This window comes from Microcebus murinus, chromosome 4 (assembly GCF_040939455.1).
Source record: "Microcebus murinus isolate Inina chromosome 4, M.murinus_Inina_mat1.0, whole genome shotgun sequence".
NCBI lineage: Eukaryota > Metazoa > Chordata > Mammalia > Primates > Cheirogaleidae > Microcebus > Microcebus murinus.
In genome coordinates, this window is record NC_134107.1 from 11,360,147 (window position 1) to 11,385,657 (window position 25,511).

The window sequence follows — 25,511 nt, forward strand, 5'->3', positions numbered from 1 at the left end:
GTAGGTCCCCAGTCTCCCCCCACCCCTAGCCCCCCCTGCCTGTGCCTGCTTTGCATCCCCTTTGCTTGGGCTATGGTGTCTGCATTGCCTGCCTTTCTGCCTTCACCTCTTTTCTTCCCCCCAGCACATGCAGGGTCTCAGCCCCCAGGCTGTGAACTCCTTGGGGCAGCCCTCAATAAACGGAAGTGCTGCTGCTGCCTCTGCCGTCTGGCGCGTGCCTCCACCCGCCTGCTCACCAAGAGCTCTTGCCAGCCCCTTTCAGCCAAAGCACCTGTCCCAGGGCTCCAGCCGACACACCTCTGAGCTGCCTCCCTCACCCAGGCCCAAGCCAGTCAGAGCTCAGACTGTAGGAGCTGCCCCAAAGTGATCTTTATTAGGCTCCTGGGGGCAGGGCCCAGGCAGGGCTGCAGGCTTTGGCAACTGCTCAGAGCTGGGAGCGAGGTCCTGCAGGCGGGTCTGAAGGCAGAGGAGATCAGAGGTTGCTGTGGGGTCCCCTGGCCCTCCCAGGCTGCCTCCCCGGCCTCCCTCGCCCTGCGTGGGGTTGAGCGGGTGTGTTAGTGGTTAGTCTAGGGCAGCCACTCCGGGGGCCAGGCCCTGCTTACCAGTCCTGGTCAGGGTGGGCTGCTGGAGCCTCAGGCTGGAAGGCAGAGGACAGTGAGAGCCTGACCCCGGGAGGAGGGGGACGGGGCGAGGGCTGGCCGAGGGGCGTGCCCGTGGGTGGGGGGCGCAGTCACGTACCCACGGGGAAGTAGTGGGGGAGCAGGTGGCGGTAGATGTTCTCGTCCTTCTCGAGGAACACGCAGATGATCAGCCGATCCACCTGCGCGGGAGACTGCTCAGCCTGGGCCGTATCCTCCACACCCCGCCCCTGCAGGTTTGCACCTGCCTCGCCCTGCACCTTTCACAGAGGGGGTTCAGGGGTATGCGGCCCCTCACTCGCTTCTCTCCACCGCCCAGCGCCCTTGCAGGGAAGGAGGGGGCCCTATGCTCCGCACCCTTGCTCCCTGGGCGATGGCTGAGCGGCTGGTCGACCAAGCCAGGATTCGGACCCCACCCTTGACCGGGCCCAGCCCCCACCTTGTCCTTGTGCTGCTCCAGCCACTCACGCAGCGTGACCAGTACGACCTCGGCCGCCGCCTCGTTGGGGTAGCCTGGGGGCGGGGCGGGAGTGAGCAAGGGAGTCCTTGGCTCTGGCCCCACCCCCCCACCCCCCCACCCCCGCCTGCACGGACACCCGGTCCCCCACTGGGCCCCCCACTGCCAGCCTCTGGCTCTTGTTCCTCTTCCATATCGCACTCACCAAACACGCCGGTGGAGATGCAGGGGAACGCCTAGGGCAGGCAGGGATGAAGGGCGAAGGAAATTCGGGACATCGTCACTGCGCCCCGCCTCCCACCCACCCCCTCCCGCGGGCCGCCCCCACCTGCCCCGGCGCCCCTCACCGCGGAGCGGAGCCGGTGCTCCAGCAGCAGGTCGAGGCTGCTCTGGTAGCAGCCGCGGAGCTCAGCGGCCTGGCTGGCGCTGGGCTCTCCATGGGCGATCGGCCCCACCGTGTGAATGACGTCTGCGGGGTGGAGAGGGGGTCAGACCGGCTCGGGTCTCTACGGGGTCTCCGCGCTGGAGGAGCAGGAAACCGCCTTCTCCCCGCAAGTTCTGAGACTCCCCCGAGGAAGGACCCCACCCATGTGGGCGCCGGGTGTGACCTGCACACGCGCGCACCGGCCCGCGTGCCCACAGCTGGCGGCACGCAGGCAGCGCGGCGCCTCCCGCAGGCCGGGGCGGGGGCGCTCCCCGGGCCCGCGGCCCGCCCCCATCCGCTCTGGGGTGCGCGAGGGGGCGCCAGGTCCTGGCACTTAAGGCTAAGACATGCTCCCTGAGGAGGCCCCCAGGAACTCTGTGGGCGCCACACCCCTGATGCCCCAACTAGAGGCGCCCTGAATGCGCCCCCGGCTGCGGGGGCGAGGGGACTCACACTTGGCTGGCAGCTTATAACCGCCGGTGATCTTGGCCTTGCCGGTCTCGCAGCTCTGCAGCGTCCGGCACTCGTCGGTGAGCAGGGGTCCGGCGGCCCGGTGAATGCAGCCGTCCACTGCGGGGGAGGGGTGAGCCGTGGGCCTCCCCGCGCCCCTCAGGGGTGCGGCGCGACTGACCCCGCCTTACAGAACGGGCCGAGCCCCTTGGCTGAGCACTCCCCATCTCAAGCAGCCCCCTCGGCTGTGCTAGGACCAGCCACCGCGCCGTTCCCCCCGCGGCCTGCTCCGGCCACCCCGCCCGGAGTTTGTTTCGCATCTGGGGAAACTGAGGCGCAGAGGAGGGCCGTAGCCGGCCCTGACGCTGGCGGGAAGCGGGGCGGCCGGCAGGGGGCGCGCCCAGCCCGCCCTGCTGCTCCAGGCTCCCGGAGGCGGAGTGCGTCCGCCGGGGCAGGACCCGCGGCCCCAGCCGGGCGACCGGGAAGCCCGCCCGCACCCCCAGCTTGGTCCCCCACGCCACATCGGGCCGCGAGCAGTCGCCGCCGCCGCCTCGGCCTCAGCGTCCGCCCGCCCCCTAGGCCCGCCTCCCGGGGCCGCCCCACGAGGCCCACTTCACAGAGGAGCAAGCGGAGGCCACCAAGACGCAAGAGGCAGATTCGGTGCGGGGCGGCACCGGGTCTTCCGGCCCCTTCGGGCGCCACCCCGCGAGCTGTCTCGCGCCGCGAAGTTAATGAGCCGCCTCGTTAGCGCATCCGGCTTAATTGCGGCTGGGCCCCGCTTGTTTATCTGAGGCAGCTCCAGCGCCTGGGGAGGGACCCTGGGGACCCGGGCCCAGATAAACAACTCGGGCCGCGGAGGACTGCTCCCGCAGCCTGACCGTGCCCAGAGCCAGGTGCTGGCTCGTCCCCCATCGGCCGAGGAACTTTGTCCTGTCCCCTCTCTCTTCTGGAAAATGGGTCTGTGCCTCTTCTTTGGAAGAAGAGCCAGCGTGCTGGCCGGCGGGACATGGCCCATCTCCGGCAGTTCTGCCCACCCCGGCCTGCGCCAGGAGCTCCTCGGGCACCAGCTGCCCGGCGCTCACCATGCCGGGCATCAGGAAAGGACCGTCATTCCCCCATTCTACAGATGCACAAACCAAGGCCCTTTCCCCTTCACCTCCTCCCTCCGGTGTCTTGGCGCAGGTGTCTTGGTGTTCAGGGACACCAGCTGGGCCACTCCCCACCTTTTTTCTGCTGTTTTCTCTTATGCCCTGTGGGGCCCAATTAAGCCTAAGGGTTCAACTTCACTGGGAGCTGGCAGCAGGCAATTTCCCGGGGTGTCCCAGGGGCGGGGTGGGTGGGTAAAGGGGTTGGGGGAGTCCTGAGAGGGGCTCAGGGCTGGGCCTCCCTGCCCCTCCTCTCCTGTGCAGGCATAAACGCAGCCAGCCGCAGCCCACAGGGAGGAGGCTGAGAGTGGAGCACAGGCGGGGCGCCCAGGCGGTGTGCCACCTGGGGTTCACCCGCAGTGTCCCTTCTGGGTGCGGGTGCCCTGGAAGCACCCAGCACGGTGTGCAACAGCAGGGACTGTGGAGCTGGGCAGCCTGCGTTCAAATCCCAGCTCTGCTCACAGACACGTGATCCAAGGCATATCACTTAACCTCTCTGGGCCTCAGCTGCCCATCTGTAAAATGGGATAATAGTTGTACTCACCTCGTAGGGCTGTTGGAAAGATTAGTCTAGTTAATCCTTATAATATGCTTAAGCCAGTACTTGGCATAAGTGGAGGTGTGTGTCGCCATGAGTAATGACGGTGTGATGGGCATGTTTGGGGTATGTGTGCACCCAAGACTGCCGGGAGGCAGGTGTGTAAAGGGTGTTCGTAGTGTATGGGTTGAGCACAGGGCTGTGTCTGAGCCAGTTCTCCTGGGAGCCTCCCGCCCTGCCCCAGCGCTCTCAGCCTCGGGCCACCGGGCTGCGCGCCATCTCTGGGTGCTCACGCCCTGTAGGCAACCTTGGCCGCGGTGGGAGCCTGCGGAAGTGGAGCTCAGTGAGATCTGTTTCAGGGGTTTAATGTTTCCTGCAGAAGTGGACAGGCCCGCAGCCAGGCCTTTGGGGCTGACCTGGGGGCATGAGGGAGGTGGAGGGGGTTGGAATTGTTGCTGGCAGAGGCCGTGGGCTGGATCCCCTTCCCCAGCAATTTCCAGAACAGGGCCAGGGCGATCTGACTGCTCTGCAGGTGCCCCGGGGAGATGTTCCGCCAAAGCACAGACGAGGGACAGGCCCTGGGCACCCTCTGCCCCGTCCTCCCCTGCTATAAGCCAAAGCCCAGCTGGCCCTTCCTGCCCGCCCCCTGCCCTGTCCATACACCCACCTTCTTGCTCTCCCCGCCCCACCCGCAGTGCAGTGGGGAACCCTGCCCTGCTGTCCTCAGCCATAGGCCCCAAGGGCCCCTCCCCTACGCAGAGCTCCGCTGGCTCTGACCATGCGCCAAGCTAAGTCCAGGCTGAGTCCTGGAGACTTGCAGGAGGAGGCAGCTGCCTGGGGTCCCATCCCAGGGAAAAGTCCCTCCTTATCCAAGGGAAGAGCCAAAGCCCTGGCCCCTGGGGCTGCCTGGTAGAGGTGGTGTGTCCCTAACTCACAGGGCCTCACTGACCCTCAATCTCCTCTCCAGGCCCCTCAGCCACCAAAATAAACCTCAGACTTCCAGCTCAACCCCCACCAGAGTCAGCAGAAACCCTCTATCTTTCCTGGGGAGACTGAGACCACATGGGTGTTGGGACACTTCTCGGGTGTCTCCCCACCAGGTCGAGGATGGAGGATGAAGCCTTCCTCACCAGTGGGCAGAAGAAGCCCCTACACAGCCCCACGCTGCCTCTACCCAGCAGCCCCTCCCTCTCTTTCATACTTGAGTTCCCCCAGTCTGGTTCCTTAACTCCAGCCCTCTGGTTAAGCACCTGCTTTTTTTTTTTTTTTTTTTTTTTGAGACAAAGTCTCACTCTGCCACCCAGGCTGGAGTCCAGTGGCCTGATCATAGTTCACTGCAGCCTCAAATCCCCGGGCTCAAGCTATCCTCCTGCATCAGCCTCCAGAGTAGCTAGGACTATAGGCTCGTGCCACCACGCCCAGCTAATTTTTAAAAATTTTTTGTAGAGACGGGGTCTTGCTAAGTTGCCCAGGCTGGTCTCAAACTCCTGGACTCAAGAGATCTCCCATCTCGGCCTCCCAAAGTGCTGGGATTACAAGCATGAACCACTGCACCTGGCCCATCCACTGTCTCATTTGATCCTCATAGCCACCTCAAGAGGTGGTGTCATTGTTCTTGCCTTGTAGAAAAAACTGAGGCACAGAGAAGGAAATTGTCCAAGTCACAGAGCTGGAAGGTTGAGTTCCCAGACTTGGTGGCTGTACTCACCCTGGGACCTTAAAAGGGCCTCTCTGTCCCTCCCCCACCCTCAGCTGAGGGGGTGGAATTCGCCCCTCCCCATCTTCGCCCTTTGGGAAGGCTTGTCTGCACCTGCCCCTCTCCCCACATCAACTCCTGCCCCTCCCAATAGACAGATTGCTTTGGGGACCTCTCATTGCTGAGTGGTCTGAGCCACTTGTCTTTCTGGACTGTTCAGCTGCCCCCACGTGGCTGACGGGCAACTCCCCCGCCCCCCACAGAGAACCCCCCCTTCTCCAGCCTCCCTGAGCTCTTCTTCCTCCTCCACGAGCCTTGTCCCCAGGCTGCTCTTCAGATGCTGCCTGTCCTTGCCCAGAGCCCTTGGAGACGGCCCTCTGCCTCAACCCTGGCCTCTGACCAGCCCCTGGCCCTCTGCCCTGTTCCCAGGCACCTCCCTGCTTGGGAGACCCTACCATGGTGGCTGTGTCACCGTGCCCTGCAGCTCCTTCCAGGATAGTGAGGAAGGCCAGCAGGTGGCCTGGGCACCAAGTCCATGGGGCGGGGGAGGCTGGGGAGGGGTGGGCGCGGGCCGGAGCTGGCAGAGGCGGATGGCAGGCAGGCTCTGGTGGGGCCATCCGCCAAGGCGCTTAGGATGCATTGGGCTATTTAGGGTGCTGTAATATTCATGAAGGGAAGATTAGATATTTAAATTTATTCAGCAATAAATGCGTCTCAGTGGGGGAGCATTCCTCATGCTAAACAAACAAGCAAGCAGGGGCCAATTAATTATTTACAAGAACACAAGGAGGCCTTTGGCCTGGGGGACCAGGAGGTCTGCTGTGCCCCTGCCAGAGGACAGGGGCCTCTCCCCTACCCCACTCCGCCTCTGCCTCCGCCATCCTCTGGGGCCAGCCCCTGTGCATGACCTTCTGGGATTTCTCTGCCCAGAATTCCTGGCCACAAGATTGCTGGTGGCTTTGGGCAAGTCACTTAACCTCTCTGAGTCTTGGAGCCCTGGCCTCAAGAGAGTTTCGGGGAGCACGGAGATGCTGGGAGGTGGCAGGGCGGGCAGGGGAGGGCGGAGACTGAAGGCTGGGGACTAGGCAACTTGTCCCAGGTCTCACGGGCAGAGGAGGCAGACGCTAAGACCCACGTTACTAACCCCCATTTTATACAAGCAGTGACCAGTGCTCAGGAGGCAAAGCCACTTCCTCAGAGTCACACAGCAAAGTACGGGTGCGAGGCCTTACCTGGGCAGCCCTCCCCCCTGGCCCAACATTCCTGGGCCCCCTGGGCCCGGCAGCAGGCCAGGTCGTGAGGGTGACTGGGGCTGGGCTGGGCTGCTCCTGTCTTTCTGCTCAACCTCTGGCCTCTGAAGGAGCTGCCCCGACCCAAGTCCCTGTCCCCAGCTCTTCCACCCATTTGCTGGGTCACCTTCGCCTGACTGTGCCTCAGTTTCCTCATTTGTACAGGGTAGTTTATAAGAGCGCCTTCCTCCCTACTGGGAGTGGGCATTCCATAAGAGACACACCAAAGCGCCTTGAACCTTGCACTATCACATTGTCACCCCCTCTTTACAGATGGGGGCTGAGGCTCAGTCACCAACACCACAGGCAAGACTCCTGTGCCCTGTCGTGCTCTCAGGGCCTCTGTTCCCTGGGACTAGGGCCCGAGCCAGGGGGTCTCCCTGAGAAAGAGGGCAGGAGGGGCTGGTGAGAGAGGGCCTGGGGGAGGCAGGGGCTGGAGCTGGGGGCTGGGGGAGGGGTGTGGCTCTCAGCCCAGGAAGGCGCAGGGGTCGGAGCCGGGGGCCACTCTGCACCTGGACAGGCTGGGCACCTCCTGGGAGAGCTCACAGCAGCCACACCTGGTGCAGCCAGCAGCTGCCACCCAGACCTCAGGCACCTCAGGCCCTGTCCTGGTTCCCCTCTGGAAGGAGGGCTACAGAAATGCCAGGGCTGAGAGGGGCCAGGCCCCCCGCGCAGATGGGAAAACTGAGTCCCTGAGAGGGTCTCAGCTGCACCAGGGGCAGATGCCTGAGCGGCTGCTCCCCAGGCCCCCAACCCTGCAGAGGGCAGGTGCAGCCATGAAGCCTGGGTAAGTGGCCCGCCCAAGGCCCTTGCACCCTTGTACCGTGGCCTACCCCACACCCTCTACCTCTGGTCTCCATTCACCTCCTAGGCCAAGACCCTCAGTGGTACCGCCACTCTCAGACCTGCCTGTGCCTCTGCCCACACCCTCCTGGTCACTCATTCCATCCACAAACCCGAGCCAGCCGCGCCTCTGTGCTGGCCTTGGGCTCAGCCCCGGGGGGCTGCAGAGCCCACCCCTCACCGGGCCCCACCCTATCAGTGCCAAGGCGGGTGGGTGCCCCAGGGAGAAGACGGATGGACGACAGCTCCGCGATGTGATCTGAAATTCATTACAGGGTGAGATCAGCTCCTTAAATGGGGATTTGAAAACATTAGGGCTTCATTATGTACACAACGGCGGTGCCTCATTCATCATGCAAAAATCACTCCCGTTATTAAAAATCCTCATGGCAGCTGCATGCAGGGGCTGGGTGGCATCTTGCCTGCTGGGGCGGAGCATGAGCCCCACAGGCCGCCCGGCCTTTCCTGTGGCCATGGGCAGTGCCACCTGGGGCTGAGTCCCACCACTGCTCTTCCCCAGGGTGGGGTGGGAGCGAGGTTCGGCCCCAGGGGATTGGTGCCTCAGTTTCCTCATCTGCACAGTGGAGGTGCCGATGGTGGATCCCACGTGCTGAGGTAAGGGCATGGAGACCCCGCAGAGGTCCCCACAGTGGCCCTCAAGCTGCCATTAACACTATCCTCCTCATCAACGGGGGCCAGGCAGAGGTGTCAGGAAGGCCCAGTGGCCTTTCCCTGGGGACGGGCACGGCACCCCTGCTCACAGAACCTCCCATGGAATAAACTCCTCAATGCAACAAGCATCCCGGGTCCTCTGGGCTCCCTCCGGCTCCTGCTCAGATGAAGACTTGGCTTCCTGCGCCCTCCCGCCTGGCACAAACCATTCAACAAATGGGGGTGCCACCTGCCAGCCCTGTGGGGGGCCTGGATTTCCAGTGGGGGACACAGGGCTCTAACATCACAGCAGTGGTGAAATGCGAGGAGAAAACGCAGCTGGACTGGGGGGCACCACTTAGCAGTTGAGAGGCCCCTCTGAGGAGGTGGCATTTGAGCAGAGCCCTGAGTGACGGCACAGAACTGGCTTTGGGAAGAAGATGTGGGAGGCGAGGTGCAGGCAGAGGGCTCGGCCTGGGCAGTGCCGCCCCGGGCAGGGCAGTGCAGGACCGGCCAGGTGAGGTGGGAGGAGGGAGGGGCAGGGCTGCAGGACACAGTGGGAGGCAGGGAGGAAGCTGGGACTGGTTGGAGCCCCGTGGGAAGTTCTGAGCTGCGGAGGGGACGTGAGGAGGTGGCCTCTGGGACCCTTTGCTGTCCCCTCTTCCTGGCATACCTCCCTTCCACCCCTGCGCTGTGCGGCCAACTCTAGGTCAGAGCGTCGTGCAACCGCCCGGAGCCGGCGCCAGAGTTGGGTGTGGGCTGATGGTGGCGCTGCCCGAGCCCGGCCCGGCCAAGGGCCACAGCACCGAGGCCGCGCTGTCTGCCCGCTGAGCCTTTCCCGGCTGGGCTGCGGAAGCGGTCGCGGCTCAGCGGGGCGATGGGAGATAGCAGCCGGCGCGAGCGAGCAGGCGGCAGGCGAGGTCTGAATACTTAGAGGCCGGCTAATCCTCCGGGCCGCCCGCCTGAGAGCAGAGGAGCCCGCGGGAGAGACAGACGGAGAGAGGAGGACAGGGAGAGACAGAGGAAGGAGGACGGGGGAAGAAGATAAGGAAGAAAGAATGAGAAGTGGAGGGAGAGCGTGGACAGAAAGGGAGAGGAGCCGGCAAAAGACCCTGCGGCGAGAGGGAAGGAGAGAAGAGGGTCACAGCCAGTGTGAGGAGGGGACGCGGTGGGCCGCAGGGTGGCAGGTGACCCCACGCACCTGCTGCGCCCACGCACACACACACAGGCACCTGGGGGGCGCCTGGGCACAGCCGTCCACAGACAGGTCTGTCCTGGCACCTTCTGTGCCCGTGCACCGCCCTGGGAGAGCGACAGGGGACCGGTAGTGCCCGAACAACCGCACACACGGGACTCTGCTTATCATGGGCCGCGATGCCATCCCAGGGCGGGAGGGGCTGCCATATCCAGAGTCCAGCAGTGCCGGCACCTGGCAGGGAGTGCCTGAGGCTGCCCCGGTGTGGGAAGGTGGGAACTAGGAGGGAAGGTGTGGCAGGAGGGCAGAGGAGCTCGAAGGCGCAGGGCGGCATGTGCAAAGGCCCGGTGCCAGGAAAAAGCCCTGGCTTCTCTTGGGTGTGCGGGACACGCAGACGGACCTGCCGCGGGGCGCAGCACGGTGCGGAGCCGAATGGCAGCGGTGCAGGGCGGCCGCACCCTCCCAGGCACGCGCTGGCTCCTGCAGGTTTGGGTGGGGTCTGCTGAGCTCGAGAAGGCCCCAGGCAGGGAGTGGGTGGCGGGTGGGGACAAGGTCCCGGCCTGCCCTGCCCACCTGCCGGGCAACTGCCTGGCCCCATCCCACCCGCCCCTGCAGCTGGCCCTCCGGGCGCTGGCCAGGCCCCAGCAGAGATGGCGGCCACGCAGGCAGAGGAAGGCGGCCCTGAATTAATCTGTCACTAAAGCTTGGCCGTGGCAGGCGCAGTCATGATTTAGATGAATAATTGAAACGCTCCGATACATTTATTATCCCTTTAGTGCAAAAGTGGCAGAGAAAGACGAGGGGTAATTGAAAAAGAGCGCACAAATCTCCCCGAGAAAGCCGGCTCCTTATCGCCGAGTAAACATTTCAGTCCTAATAAACAGGAGAGACGCGCGTCAGGGCCCTGTCGATTCCGTCCTGATTTAGGGCCTGCCTCCCTTCTTACCATACAATAGGAGAGTGTTTTAAAAATTTTTTTTATTGAGCCAGTAAAAGCTTTTCAGGAGAGGGGTGGGAGAGAGGAGTGGGTCTGGCGGGAAGGCTGGCGGCCCATCAAGCCTCCCACAGCAGACAGGACCCTCTCTCTGAGGGGTCTCCATCCTGCTTTACCTGCTGAACTCCTATTCAGCCTTCAGGGCCCAAGTCAAATAACCCCTCTGCTGGGACCTTGCAGACCAAACAGTGGCTCCTTGAGGGCAGAGCCAAGTCCTGAGTCCCAGCATTTGGCATAGCACCTCCAACTCAGAGGGAGCCCCAGGAAGGAATGGCTACCAGGGGGGGCAGAGGGTCTTCCCCAAGACTCACTGTGTTGCCAGTGCCACCCAGCTTGGCCTCAGGGCCTGGCAGGAGTCCAGCCCCAGAGCGAGGCAGGCCTAGGAGTCCTGTGCCTTCCAGGCGAAGTCCCTTTGGCCCCCAGCAGCTCCTGAGGCCTCCCACTGAGGTTGGGGTGCCCTGCAGACTCCCTTCCCTGCTCCCCAGGGGCTGTAGCCCTCTCCTGCCCTGAATCTCCTCGAGGCCGCACCGAAGCCCTGCAGCCGGCCCAGGACCCTCTGGGAGCTCACAGGCGGCACCCACAGCTGGGCAGCTGGGGGTGGGAGCAGGGGGTGGGAGCGGGGCCGGGACTGTGAGAGCTGCCTCCCTGTCCCAGGGCAGGGCCGGCCTGCCAACGGCGCCGAGCTCTCCGTGACCGTTGGCTGAGCGTCCACCACAGCGGGGGTCCTAGGGACTCAGAAGCCCCCAAACCCTGCCCCCCACACACACACATTCCCGGGGCTGATGGGCAATGAAGGAGAAACAGAAATGCAAGTGGCGTCAAAGGGAATCGGCGCTGTGGGAGAGAGACGGAGCAGGGGAGCAGGGGTGCCCGGCGGGTGCTGCGGCCCTTTAACCAGGGCAGCGGGGGTGGCGGGACAGCACGCGGCAGTTCAGGGAGTGGATGGGGGTGAGGGGTGAGTGGGCAGGGGGGTAAGTGGGGGATGGATAGGAGAGTGAGGGGTAGAGGCCATGACCCCTGCAGGGGAGGACCCTGGGAGGACAGGGTCCATCTGTGCAGTTACTGGGGACCCAGCCCCCCGCAGGGTGGGGGCTGGGGCTGGGTGGACGGGGCTGGTGGGGGACAGAGGACATCCGGGGCCTGGGCCAGCTCCATCCCAGCCCCAGGCGGGTGCCTCATCCCCACCATGGTCCCCTCCTTGCCACCTCCACCTTGTTCCAATCACATTAGCAGAATGACAGCCCCAGCGAGCACTTGCGGCGGCTCCATAAATCTCGGCCGGCGTTAAAAGGCGGACTCCGGGCCCACTTCCTCCGGGGTCGCGCGGCCCCATCCATCTCTGCGTCAGTCAGGCCGGGCGAGAGGCCTGTTCCAGCCTCCCCTCATCCCCAAAGCCGAAAGGGGAGCTAGAGGGCCCTCCCCCACCGTGCCCACCAAAGTCTTGTCCCCCAAGTCTGGCCGGGGCAAGTGCCCCTTGGCCTCCCTGAGTGAGGTCACTAGGCCATCTATCGACCTGCCTCCTTGAGCTGCCTTGATCGTCCACGCTTTTTGCCTGCGGGCTTTGGGGTGAGTCTTTCACTTACTGTGCAGGGCCGTCCCTACGTTCACCTGCAGTTCATTTGTTCATTCAACAAACATTTATTGAGCACCTGCTCTATATGCCAGACCCAGTTCTGGGTGCTCGAGATAGTCTTTCATTTTCAGGGGGCAAAAGTCGTGGAACGTAATAAGCAAGTGAATTATGCAGGGTGTTGGGGGAGACAAGTGCTCTGAGAAAAATAGAAACCAGGTGTATCCAATCAGCATTGGAAAGAAAAAAGAAAAAAAATAAGCATTTTTTTAAATTAAAAATATTAAAAAAAAAAAAGAAACCAGAGCATGGGGAGGGTCCAGGGCAGTGCCAGGGTAGGGCAAGGTAGGCAGCTGCCATTTCAATTAGGGCTCCGGGTGGGCCCTGCCCGGAGAGGGCATTCGGTAAGGCTTGTAAGGCGTGAAGGGAGGGGCCACGTGGCCATGTGGAGGAGCAGCCAGTGCAAAGGCCCTGAGGCAGGAGCGGGCCTGGCCTGTTCGGGGAGGCCGGAGTGTGGCGGTGGGCAGTAGGGAGGTGAGCCTGAGTGGTGGTTTGGGACCTTGTGGGCCAAGGGCCGTGGCCTTGGCTCTGGGTGAGATGAGAGCCCTGGCAGGGTTTTGAGAAGAAGAGGCCCTGTGAGTTGCTTTAGGATTGAAAGGCCCACATCTTTTTTTTTTTTTTAAAAAACAGATAGGATCTTGGTCTCATCCTGTCACCCAGGCTGGAGTGCAGTGGCAGGATCATAGCTCACAGCAGCCTCAAACTCCTGGGCTCAATTGATCCTCCTGCCTCAGCCTCCCTAGTTGCTTGGACTACAGGCGTGTGCCACACATCTCTGATCCTGTATCTTCCCTTTTTTCTTTTTCTTTTTATTTATTTGTTGTTGATCCTGCACCTTCCTGAACGGAGCGGCTAAAGACCCAGCTCCCCACGTGGTCTCCGAAGCCGCCATGCCTCCCATGCCCATCTTCTGAGCCTCCCGAACGCAGCACCCTTTCCTTCCCTTCCAGGCCTCTGCCTGTGCTGTTCCCTCTGTCAGACACCCTTCCCACACTGGTCACCGGGCTCACTCCTGCCCTTCCCTGGGTCCTAGCGGAGGTGCCGCCTCCTTCCAGAAGCCTTCCTCTGCCTCAGCGCCCACCAGCCTGCGCCCAGCCACCCCACCCGCACAGCGCGCCGGCCTGGGCAGGCGGGCGCTCCCAGCCGCGCCGTGAGCTCAGGGCACAGGCCTGTCTGAGCCCGGCAGCGTCTGTCCCAGCACCCAGCTCGGCCCGCACGCATGGGCGCTCAGTCCCTGAGCGATGCGGGCATGGAGGAGGGAGGCTACTGCGGGTGGAGCGGGGCAGGTGTCGGGCCACTCGGGCCCACGTCCTCCAAAAGGACGGGCTTTGGAGGAGGGTCCCAGGTGGCCTGTCTGGGGCCCACAGTCCCTCGAGCAGCCCCTCGTGCCATGAGCCCTTCGGGCATCTGTGACCTCCACGGGGACAGCTAGAGGAGAACGGCTAGGAGGGACACATCTCCAGCCACAAACAGCCCCCCACCCCTGCATCCTGGCTGGTCACCGACAGCTCTTAACGCGGCTCTTATTTATTCCTGACCTTCACGCCCCTTTTATTTTTCCCCCTTTTAAAACCTGGCCTGGGCCCCGCCACCGCTGCCGTAAACACGGCCGGGATTTATCCTGCAGCGCATTAACCCCTGGCCCCCGGCTCACCAATCATCCCGCCGCCTGCGCAGACAGCCGCCTGGTCCGGGGCTGGGCGAGGGGCTGGGCGCGGCCTGGGCAGGCGCTGGGGACACAGGGACGCCCCTCCACCTGCTGACCCGGCCCGCACCCTGGCAGCCCACCCTGACCCCTGGCCTGCCCGCCTGGCCCACAGACCCCTGCTTCCTGGTGGTTGTGCACAGTGAGCACAGAACATTCCGGGGCCAGCTGTGGGCAGCTCTGCCAGCCTTTCTGAGAGCCACCCTGCGAGGCTCCAGGGCCGGGCAGAGAGGACACTTTTACCGTCTCAGGTGGGGAAGCTGAGGCCAAGGGGGACAGGACTTCCCAAGGTCACACGGGTGTCAGGGCAAGGCTGGGCTCTTCCCACCCACTTCCCCCCTCCTCCCCCACCCCCAGTTATAGACCAGGAGGTCATTCGGAGAGGCAGGGGCTTGCCCAGGTCACCGGGGAGGGAGCAGGTGGCCACGGTGGCTGTGTGGCTGAGTGCAGAGCAGGCTGAGGGGGCAGGAGTGGGCAGGGAGGTGCCCGTGAGGGCCCCGTGGGCTGGGCTCTGAGGGCCAGGGGCAGGAGAGGAGAGACATGCGGGAGGGACGCCACCCCCCAGCCCACCCCCCACCCAGACAGGAAGGCCCACTCACCACCGCCGCCTCCGAGCAGGGAACTGTTGGCTGCAAGAGAGAGAGAGAGGCAAGTCAGCGGGCAGGGCGCTGTGTGGAGGGTGCAGGGGACTCAGGTGGGCTGGCATTGGGTCTCCCAGCCCGGGGGGGGGGTGATGCCAGAGGTGGAGGAGGGGCCGCGAGTCCTCTCCCACCCAGGCTCCCCCCATCTGGAGGGTGCAGGGCAGGGGCGCAGGAGAGCTGCACGGGGCTTGGGATGGCCCGGACCACGCGTCCCTTCATTCCTTTATTCTTTCACCCCAGGGCATCTCCTAAGGCCCCCAGTGGGGACAGCACAGCCTGGTCCCTGCCCTCGGGGACACAGACTTGAAGCCACCAGGAAGCAAACTGTACCACTGCACCCGTGGTCAGTGCTGCGCTGGGATGGAGCAGGAGGCCTGAGAGCATGGACCCAGCTCGGGGGGGGGGGGGGGCGTACCAGAGTGGCCAGGTGTGCCATGGGAGGGTCTTTGGGCACGTGGCTGGAACCAAAGCCAGTTCAACAGACAGGTGACTGGGCCACTTGGCCCTGTGCCTCAGTTTCCCCATGTATAAATGGAGAAATAACCCCACTTCGCAGGGTTGGTGTGAAGATCAAGGGAGAAGGACCCTCAGCTCTAGGCCTGGCCACGGGACGGGCCCAGGTCCCCACCCCTGCCTGGATTGGAGTGGCACCACCAGGCAGAGCTGGACGGACAGCCACTCAGGCAGTCACTCTCCTGAGCAGCCCTGTCCCTGCCACTCTGCCTGGCTGGCTCCCCCTCCTGCCTCCCCGGTCACTGCCATGGGGGCACAGTGAAGCTGGCAGCCCCTCTCTGCTGGAAGGTCAGGGCTGGGCAGGTCACTGCCACCCCCGGCACAGGCTCCTGCTTCTGGCCACACCGCCTGTGTCTGTGACAACTGGCCTGCTCATCAGGGAATGTGCCGGGTGTGACCGGCAGGTGCGCTCCGGGCCTGGTGCTGCCCAGGTAGGGGGCAGCGTGCCCAGCCCCTCAGCCCTGGGGGCCCTGGCTCCTGCCACAGCTTGGCCCCTGCCCTACTGTCCAGGGCCCGCTGCAGACCTTTCTGCACAGAGTGGGGGACCCGGGCGGAGCTCCGGCCAGCGGTGGGGCCGTGTCAGGGCGGCCAGCCTGCAGGCCCCGGTGCCGCGTGGACACCGTGGACACTGCTAAGTGGTGTCGGGCGGCTCCGAGTGGCTGGTCTCCCAGAGCTGACAGCTCTTCGCTTGGGGAATAATTAATTCCACAGCCCGAAAACCCGGAGCTGCAAGTTGCCACGTTACTTGCAAGATTAATACAAGCAGCTAATTAAGATGGAGCGGCGAGGAGCGGCCGGGGCTCCCAGAGCAGGGGTGGGGGCCGCGGGGAGCGGGGCGGGGAGGCGGCGAGCAGCGGGCGAGGCTGCGGGAGTCGGGGGAGCTGCACCCCGGTGGGGCCCCCAGGCATGCGCCGAGGGCCGGGAGCCCACAACTCCAGGCGCGGCCTCTGCCCCAGGAACGCGCATTTCCACCGCCCCAGCACCGTGTCCCTGGCACGGACGAGCGCCGCGCAGAATCAATCTCGCTTATTACTGTTACCACGCCACAAGGGAGGTGCTCTTGTTCCCATTTTACAGAGAAGGAAGCAGAGGCTCAGGGAGGTTGAGTCACACAGTGGCGGTGGGAGGACCGGAACTGGGTCCATTTGACTCCAAAGCCAAGCCACAAAGCAGGCAGACCTCAAGGCAGACTGCCCGAGGGACTGTCAGAGGAGGCTCCTCCCTGGGCCAGGGCCAGGGCCTGCCTCCTCCAACGCGGGCAGAGCGCACCGTAGGCCCTTTGAGACGCGGCTGGCACCCTGCTCCCTGCCCAGGCAGGTGCGGCTGCAGAGGCGAGGGGCTGGGCGTGTGGATGGGCGAGGACCCGCAGGGGGAGGGGGCATCTCAGGCCGCTGGGTCCGGCTCCAGTCCCCCAGGGCCCTGGGCCCTCCACGGCCCTCCCCCCTCCCCGCATCACCTCTCTCTCTTAATTAACACTGGCCAAAAATGAGCTGGCTCCCGCCCAAGGAGGGCACAGTGCCAAACAGGTTGGCAGTGAGCCTTGAAGGGGCAGGCGGGGAGGGGGCGCTGACCTGCCTTTCTGCTGCCCAGTCAGAAGGTCATACGAACCCCCACCCGCCTGGCACCCAAAACCGCACTGTGTGTGGCCCTGCCCGGCAGGTGTGCAGGTGAACTGGCCCCACGTCCACCGGGGAGGGAGGGGCCCCGGGCAGAGGGGGGAGCTCAGTGGGCCAAGCTGGGGAGGCCAGGCCAGGTGGCGTGATCTGCCACAGGCAGGAAGGGCAGGTGAGGCCCAGCGCTGGGGCTGGCCCGGCTGCACAGAGGGCCTGGTCACACCTATCCCCATGCTCAGCGGGTGTCCCGGGGCTCGTCTGCTGTGCCCCCTCACCCAGCCCACAGTCCCTGGCAGTCCCATGGGTCGGGGCTCCAGGGGAACCAGGCCGGCCTGGACCCAGTTCCTCAGCTCCTCCCTCCCCCGGGCACAGCCACAAGCAGGGCAGCTCCGGCTGGCACTCCTAGGCCAGGGCCCCGCAACCCGAGCTTCAAGGCCATGACTGGCCCTTCCCACCCTCCCTGCCCCTCACACTTGACCTGAGCCTCCAGCCCCTCCTCCTACCACGCTCCATGCTCCCCTGAGTTTGGTTTGAGACTCTGGGCATGACACAACTGGTCATCGGCCCATTTTCCAGATGAGGAAACCGAGGTTCATGAAGTGTCTGGGAGACTGAGATGGAGCCTGAGCCCGGGAGGGTGGTTGGCAGAGCCCCTTTCGTTGGCTCTGCACGACCGTCTCAAAGGGCTCCTCTCTTCTTGCGGAGGGCGTCGTGATAGCGGAGTGGCCAAGGTGGGGGACAAGCACTGGACTTGACCAGGCCCCACTCAAGGGACCCAGACCTGCCCCCAGCAGACAGGGGTCTTTGAACTCCGTGGGCCGCTGAGTGAGGGGCCCGGGCCTGGCCCTGGGGCGTGGGGCAGGGGCCCAGGCTTGCTGTGGCCCTGGGTGGGGGTGCAGGTCCCAGACCTGCACACCGTGGGGGCTGTGAGGGGCCTGTCCGCAGCCTGCTCTCAGGGTCCCTTGTCGGCCCCTAGGGCAGGCGGAGGTGGCCCAGCCTGCCGTGTCCCCTGCCCGTGGGCGTGCCCGTGCCATGCTCCGCTGGAGTTGATTAACTGGCTCCGAGCCAGCACTGTGCCTGTGACCTTGGGGTGGCACCCTCAGTGCCAGTGCTGCCGAGTCCTCTGTCCCCCGACAGCAGCCATGGGGCCCGGGCGTCTCCAGCACACCCGTCTCCCCAGCCGCCTCTGCCCAGCAACTGCGGTCCCCGGCGGGGCCGGGCGGAGTTGCTCCCCAGCTTGTGTCTCGCTGCCGGCCTAGTTAGGGGCTGGCACGTGGCCACTGCCCAGACCCCAGTGTTGGAAACGGCCACTATAGGTCAGAGGCGGCCCTGGGCCAAGGCAGCACCCAGCCCCTCCCCCACACTATACAGAAGGTTTTAATTGAGCACCAACTGGGTGCTGGGCACAGGCTCGGGGGCGAACAACACAGGGGCCTGGGCCGTGGGCGCTTCCAGGGCGGGCAGGGGCGGGAGGGCGGCAAGGCTGCGAGGGAGCATGGGCAGTGGGCGGCGGGAGGGAACGCAGGGCCTGGTGATGGGAGACTGGGCGGCTTCACGGAGGAGGCAGCGGGTGAGCCCAGGCTGGAGGGGTAAGAAAGAAAGGGGTGAAGGGAGGACACAGCCTGGGCATGGGGATGGCCGTGACCCCTAGGGCTATCTCTGCCTCAGTCTCCCCCAGGGAGAGGAAGAACGGCAAGTGGAAATGGTGGGGACACCCCCAGCTTGTCCTCTTCTGGCTGTCCCCCTACCATTCCCCCACCAGGCAACACCTCAGCCCCCACCTCTGACGGCCCAGGCAGGGCCAGCGACCCTCGGGACATAGTAGGCTCGTGCCCCAGGCCTGTGACACTTTGTGGGGTCCACAGAAACGTAGTGTCTTTTAAAATCAGAAGGAGAAAAACCCGAAATTTTAGGTTGAAGAACATGTTTCAACATATAATAGAAATATATTAGGCTGGGCATGGTGGCTCACGCCTGTAATCCTAGCACTCTGAGAGGCCGAGGCGGGAAGATCGCTCAAGGTCAGGAGTTCGAAACCAGCAAGAGCAAGGCCCTGTCTCTACTAAAAATAGAAAGAAATTAATTGGCTAACTAAAAATATATAGAAAAAATTAGCCAGACATGGTGGCTCATGCCTGTAGTCCCAGCTACTTGGGAGGCTGAGACAGGAGGATCGCCTGAGCCCAGGAGTTTGAGGTTGCTGTGAGCTAGGCTGTCACCACGGCACTCTATCCCCCAAGCAACAGAGTGAGACTCTGTCTCAAAAAAAAAAAAAAAAAAAAATATATATATATATATATATATTTGTCTCAATGCTAACAAAGTCATAAAATACAATTTTTGCTATTTTTGTCAGTGGAAAGGCAGCACGCCAGGGCCCAGGCAGGGAGGCGCTGGGCTCACAGGAGCTTGTTCGCTCCTTTCCCGGGCCGGGAGACGCTGGTAGAAAGCCACTTCCCAGAGGACGTTTCGCAGAGGATCTTCCCACCTTGCAAACTGAGCCTCCTATTCTACCCACGGCTTCCCTGTTCAAACCCTCCCAGTGGGGAAGCCGGGTGGGGGGCACCTCTCCAGCCTCAGTAAGGAACCAGAGCTCCCCTCTGCTGCTCGATGAAGAGCCAGCCCCCAGCATGCCCCAGGCCCTGGCAGACCTGCCCCACCCCCTCCCCCCCAGGGCCTTTGCACGCACTGGCACCTCGGCCCGGAAGAGACCCTCACCATCCGCCACCTACTGGGTCTAGAGCTGGCCTCTGGGGGCCTCCAGAGTCCTCCCCCCAGGTAAGTGCCGACCTGATGCCCCTGTCCACACACGCCCTGCCTGGTGTCCGTATGTCACCCACGCGTCCTCCCAGCTGCCGGCACAGAGCCCGGTGCACAGCCGGTGCCCACCAAGGATTTACTGAAGGAACCCGGAGGATTACCAAATTACTGACCGTGCCGGAGTCACTCAGCCAGGCCACTCGGGCTGGCACTGGAGCCGGGTCTGCCTGGCTGCCATGCCTGGCTGGCTACACCGGGCCCTGCAGAGGAGCCCTCCCCCCCAGGGCCGGGGCTGGGGTCCCTCCGGAGGCAGGACCTGAGGGGTCTGTGCAGGCAGCAGGGGCTGGTCCCGGGGGCAGCGGCGGGAGGCCCAGGCCATGACCTCCCCAGGAGTAGGGGCTGCCTTTCCTCTTCCCTGACAGCCACTAAATCCTCCACCGGAGGCGAGGCCGCCAGGGAGGGAGGTGAGGGGCGCTGTGCCATGCGGGGGCTGGGCCGCCAGAGGAGATGCAGCGACCCGAGGAAAGCGCTGAGCAGGTTCCTGGGCCAGGGAGAGGCCGGGCAGGAGGGCACAGCGGTGACTTTGAGGGAGGCGCAGCCCGTCTGTGTGTTCCCAGAGCTACCACCCCCACATCCCTCTGCCCGCTGTTCCACACACCCCTCTCTGGCCTCACATCGGGCCCCGGAGGGCTGGGGGCTGCTTCCCTCAGTCACCCACCCCTGGGCTTGGGCTGCCCTCCCCTCCGCCCCCTTGTGAGACCAGAGCTCAGCTTTCTCCCGCCTGGCAAACATGCATCCAGGCCTGCTGCGTGCCAGGCGGGAGATGCAGCTGGCCAGGGCAGGGACACTCGAGAAACAACAGAACAAGAATAGGGCCGGGCGCCGCGGCTCACGCCTGTAATCCTAGCACTCTGGGAGGCCGAGGCGGGCGGATTGCTCGAGGTCAGGAGTTCAAAACCAGCCTGAGCAAGAGCGAGACCCCGTCTCTACTATAAATAGAAAGAAATTAATTGGCCAACTAATATATATAGAAAAAATTAGCCGGGCACGGTGGCGCATGTCTGTAGTCCCAGCTACTCGGGAGGCTGAGGCAGGAGGATCGCTTGAGCCCAGAAATTTGAGGTTGCTGTGAGCTAGGCTGACGCCACGGCACTCACTCTAGCCTGGGCAACAAAGAGAGACTCTGTCTCAAAAAAAAAAAAAAGGAACAACAGAACAAGAATAAACTTGAACTAGAATTCCTGCTAGTGCCAGAGGTTGTGAAGGAAGGAAAGGGAAGAGAGCGTGGTCCTGGGTGGCCGGGTGCCGGGCCCTGAGGCAGCCTGCCGGCTCCTGCGCTGCCCAGGTGGTCCCTGCCTCCTGGGTCCTCCCACGCCCTGCCCTTCCCAGACTGTGGCTGCCCCATTCCCACCTGCCCCTCCTCCCCTAGCTGGGCCCCGACGGCCCCGACGGCCCCCACAGCCCCTCACCAGCTCCGAGCCCGGCTCGCACAGCGGCTCTGTGCCTGCTGACTCCGTGCTGCCTGGCCAACTGGCGGCCCCACCCCACGGAGGGCTAGAGGGAGCAGGCTTGTTCTTGGAAAATCAACACGGTTGCCCCCCACTTCCTGCGGCTGGTGGTGGGTGTCCATGTTCCTGGAGGGCCAGTCGTTTAAAACATGTTTTAGATGAGAAGCGCTCCACAGACGGAATAAATGTGAGATGTGCTGAATTTCCGAGATAAAACAAGAGACTTCAAAGGTGTCTCAAGCTGCGGGAGCAGTTGCTGTGTTTGACAAGCTCCATCCCCCGCAGGCCAAGGTCACTGTCCTCCCAGCTGGGGCAGCCCTGGTGGGGAGCGAGGCTTCCAGCTTGGGGGGGCAGTGGGGGCCTCTCGGGGGATGGGGCTTACATCGACTGGCACCAAGCGTGTCCCCAGCAAGCTTCCTCCTGGGACCTTTGGCTGTCATCTTAACACGGACACATACACCCTCCTGCCCTGCCCTGTTGACAGATGGGGAAACTGAGGCCCGGAGAGGAGAAGTGACTTGCCCAAGGCCACAGGCCTTAGGGGGTGGAGCCAATACCCTTACTCTTTGCCAGCCCTGGTCGGGGGGCAGAAATCCCCATGTGTGATCTTGGACCCGTTGTTCCCCATCTTGGGACCTTGTCTCTGTGAGGCGGGAGGTTGTTCAAACGACCGACCTCCTTCACTATGCTTGTGAAACATAGATGACAAAGTTAAAAATGCCCATAAAACCGCTATGGCCTCTAGGGCTTCACAGTAGCCAGGGGGCGGGAGCTGGGGGAGCCTGGCGCAGAGGGTCACGGCGCTCTCCGGTCAGTCGGGGAGAAGGGTGGACAGCACGACAGGTTGGATTAATAATATCAACATGACGGCAGCAGCTTCTGCCGATAGAGGTGATGGCGCCTCCTAGGGAGAGCCTCGGGGAACCTCGCTGGGATGGGCCACACCGCTAGGGTGGTGGAGACAGGTCTGACTTTAGAGCCAAGAACCCACTAAGCATCTGCTCAGCCAGACTGGGCTTGTTTGCCTCCAGGGCTGAGCCCCTCACCACATCTGCTCTGCACCAGCCGTGGATTGGGGATCAGGGATCACCCTTATCTGCCGGGAGTTGCTGGGGGTCCCCGTCTCCTCCTCCCCACTGGCGCCCCTTGCCCATTCCCCCAACATCCACCCTTCTCCGGCTGGCTTCGTCCTTCTCCTCGTCCTCATCCTCGTCCTTGCTTTCCTCGTCCTGCCTGGGTTCCTTGGGCTCTGCCCCTGCTGGGCTGCCTGGGGCCCCTGGAGACCCAACCTCCTAGCCAGCTGCGCCCAAGCTGGACCCCAAGCACCTGGCCACACGGAGGTCCCCTCGATGCCCACTTTCCAAGTCCTGTCCACAGGCACCTTCCACTTACCCATATTGCAAACTAAAAATAAATCCTAAGCCCTCTGCTAACTGAACGGGGCCCTCTCGGCCAAGGGGGCCCAGAAACACCTTGAGACGGAGCTCCCAGCCCTGACGGGGTGGGAGAGATATGGCACAATTGCAAACGCGCAAGCTTTCCCTTTCATAAATATTCATGACTCCTCCTATAGCTTGTTGAATATGTATATGGCCACCCCGCTCAGTAGCAAAGCTCATTCCTTTTGTCTGTCCTTTTGGAGCACGTGCTTGGCTTCTGGCTGGCCCCGCTTTGGAGGGGCTGTCCAACAGGCTTTATGAGAAATAAAACTCTACTTCTCCCAAAGTATAAACTTCTTTAAGTTTTCTTTCTTTAGTTAACAGTATTTTGTTAAGCAAGAAATTCATGTTCATTCCCCCAAACTGGATAACATGCATAAACTAAAAGCAAGAAAAAAGTGAGTCAGCCACTAGCTCATCAGGCAGGTTTGGCTAGCCCCGTTCACATTTCCCTGCAGGACTTTACAGACTTTAAACGAAGACAAAAAATGGTTAATAGCATATTTATCAAGCGAATTCTCTGTGTCAGGCGCTGGGCCAAGTTTCCAGTGGATTCTTTCATTTCACTCCCCCTGCCCCCGCAAGAGCTCATTTCACTCCCTATTATTTTACCCACCTTACTGATGAGGAAATAGAGGTTCAGAGAGGTCAAGTGACATGCCCAAGGTCACACAGCTGGGGGAGCTGGGTGGGAATGAGGCAGTCTGACCTCCAAGAGAGTACAGAGTGTAGCCACGGCCCGTGGGACCCCCCCCACATGCCCCGCTGCTGCCGGGCCTCCCCTCCCCCTGGGCGCCGGCCGCCGTGGGCAGGCACTCCCCGTCCGCCATTAGCATAACCATGAGCATCCCTGAAACTCAATTACCAGGATATGGCTTGGGCCCCAGCCAGCCCAGGCTAGTGTCCCTCTCGGCACAAGCGAGGGGCAGAGCTCTAGGGAGCGCTGGTGGGTGGAGAGTAGAGGGCACCAGGGGAGATGGGAAGGCCCTGCGGGTGGCTGTGGGCCCCTCAATCAGCGGTGGGTGGTGAATGGGTCCCCAAGGCAGCCTTGACCCCTCTGCTCAGCCCCAGCTGGCCAGGCCTGACTGACCCCAAGGGAGGGCCACGGGTTGCTCTGCTCCCAGCTTGCTGGGTGACCCCGGGCGGCCCCTGCCTCTCTGAGCTTCAGCTTTCTTCTGAAAGGAGAAAACCGGGAACTACTTGAGTAGAAAACACACCAGGGGTTTGCAGGAGCAAAGGGAGCAAGCACCGGCTCTGAGCAGTGGCAGGCCCGGGCTCCATCCTTGACTCCCTGAATCCTCATTGGGAGGCCGGTGGCTGCTGCTGTCACCTCCCACCTGGGCGGCTCCCCAGCCGCTCTCCACCCACTGCGCCATCCTCTCCCAGCAACTGGCGACCCTTTTCTCTTTGTCATACATCTCTATTCCCCTCCCCTGCAGAGGTGCCCACTACCCTGAGCTTGGCATGTATTTTCTGTAGAGTTTTACTATGTTTGCTCCAACAAGATAGTCCTTAGGTTTGGGTTTTGTACAAACTAGAGCTCCAGGGATTTGCGGTCAAGTGTGCCCGGTTTGGTCTCTTGCAAACACGGCGGCAGCTGCACCTTCACGCACCCCGTGTGCACATGTGCCAGAATTTCTCCTGGGTCCACACTCGGGAGTGGACTGCCGGGTTGTGGTACATGCATATCTTTAACTTTACTAGTTACTGCCAAATTGCTCTCCAAAGTGGTTGTTCAGATGATCGTTTTAAAATATAAATTAGATCATGTCACTTCCCTGCTTGAAACTCTCAAATAGCTTCCTATTATACTTAGAATAAGATCCATATCCCCTCCGTGGACGCAAGGCCTTATCCCACACGCCCCTCCCCCAGTTTCCTGGCCTCCCTCCTCTTCTTCCAATTGGTTGGGCTCTTTCCTGCCCCAGGGCCTTTGCGTCTGGGGTCCCCTGCCTGGTACCCTCTTCCTCCAGCTCTTTCTGAGCTGGCTCCTCCTTCGCCTTCAGATCTCAATGTAAGCGTCGCCTCCTCCAATGGCCCCCCCCCAGCTAGGTGCCTTCTGCCCCGCTCCCCTTGTCACCCTGTTTATGTCCTCTGCAGCCCACGCTGTGGCCCCATATCCCCATACTCTCGTCCTCCCATTTGTTTGCTGGCTTGTCACCAGCAGGGTAGCCTCATCTGCTTTGTTCATTCCTGAATCCAAAGGCCAGGGGGGCCAGGGGCTGCTCTTATCCACCCACTCATTCAACAGAAGTCCCGGTGTCTGGAGGGGTGGGTGAGGGGCCGTGCTTCAGGGAGGGTGGGCTATGAGGCAGGGGATGCACAGAGGGGAGTGTGGCTGAGCTGAGGGTAGACAGGCTGGCCAGGCCCTTGCACCCTCCCTGATCCCTCTCCCACGGCCACGGCCACGGGGAGTCATGGCAGGTGCTGGAGCTGGGAGCACCTGCACTTCACTTCAGAAAGATCCTCTGCAGAGACAAGGTGCTGCGAATTGAAGGGGTGGGCCTGGAGGCAGGGCTGCGGGGTGGCGGTGGCTGAGGATGGGTTGGGGGTGCTGGGAGAAGAGGCATTGCTGAGCGCATGGGGGGTCAGAGGACCGTGGGAGACAGGAGTGGATCCGGGATGGACTGGCTTCTAAAGGTGGCTCAATCCAGTCAGCATATATGGGGGATTGGTGGGGCTCTGCCCCCCTACCTTCCACCACCTTCTATAGGAAGCTGGGAGGGGCTCCCCTGTGTCCAGCCCATGCTGAAATACCAGGTCTTAACCTCGGGGGTCACAGCTGCCCTGCGGCCCCCAATAGTTTTGAACACTTCCCCAGACACTGTCCACATGCACAAAACACTGCCCACAGTTTCAGTGGGAGGCCGGACACCCAGAGGATCCTCTCTGGACCCCCAGCAAGGCACCCTTGGTCTAGCTACACGCCCCCAATATGGGAAACTGAAGCCCTAGACGGAAAGAAACCAGAAGAAGATGACACAGCTAAATTCTCACCCATGGCTGCTTTTGTAATATGAGGTGTTGCATGGAGACCAAAGACAGTCCTTTTTCAGTAAGGACTAGAAGAAAGGTGGTAACCACTTGATGCACAGGGAATTTCAGTTAGACACCAAGAAGAACTTCCTCTTCCTGTTGGGTGCCTGCCCCTCTGTGTAGCCAGTGTCTGGTGGCTCTGAGGCCGCCCAGGACTCCCAGGACATGAGGCTGGGGAGATGGCTCGTTCTCGTTTGAGGTGGCTCGGCCAGGAAGAGGCAGTTGTGTCAGACTCTGAGCCTGGTGCTCCTTCAGCACCGGGTGTCCAGGAGGCCCGTGGGCTGGGCTGGGTGGGGAGGGGATGAGACGTCCCGGTTCCCTCCTGTCCCAGGCTCTGGGGCCTGCA

The 25,511-nt window shown here is 62.6% G+C and overlaps 1 protein-coding gene across 2 annotated transcripts in view; it reads right to left on the minus strand.

Moving 5' to 3' along the window:
- Nucleotides 1-347: 347 nt before the first annotated feature.
- Nucleotides 348-25,511, minus strand: part of MACROD1 (mono-ADP ribosylhydrolase 1) — a 145,873-nt gene continuing 120,709 nt past the window's right edge. Inside the window, exons 4-11 of one of the 2 annotated variants that reach the window (XM_012777887.2) lie at nucleotides 14,255-14,284; nucleotides 1,973-2,089; nucleotides 1,443-1,564; nucleotides 1,301-1,331; nucleotides 1,078-1,151; nucleotides 739-820; nucleotides 603-637; nucleotides 348-456 (exon numbers count right to left, since the gene is read on the minus strand). In XM_012777887.2, coding sequence (XP_012633341.1) covers nucleotides 633-637; nucleotides 739-820; nucleotides 1,078-1,151; nucleotides 1,301-1,331; nucleotides 1,443-1,564; nucleotides 1,973-2,089; nucleotides 14,255-14,284 — 461 coding nt within the window. In that variant the 3' untranslated portion in view covers nucleotides 348-456; nucleotides 603-632. The remainder of the gene's footprint in view (nucleotides 457-602; nucleotides 638-738; nucleotides 821-1,077; nucleotides 1,152-1,300; nucleotides 1,332-1,442; nucleotides 1,565-1,972; nucleotides 2,090-14,254; nucleotides 14,285-25,511) is intronic. The other variant, XM_012777886.2, reaches the window with a different exon arrangement.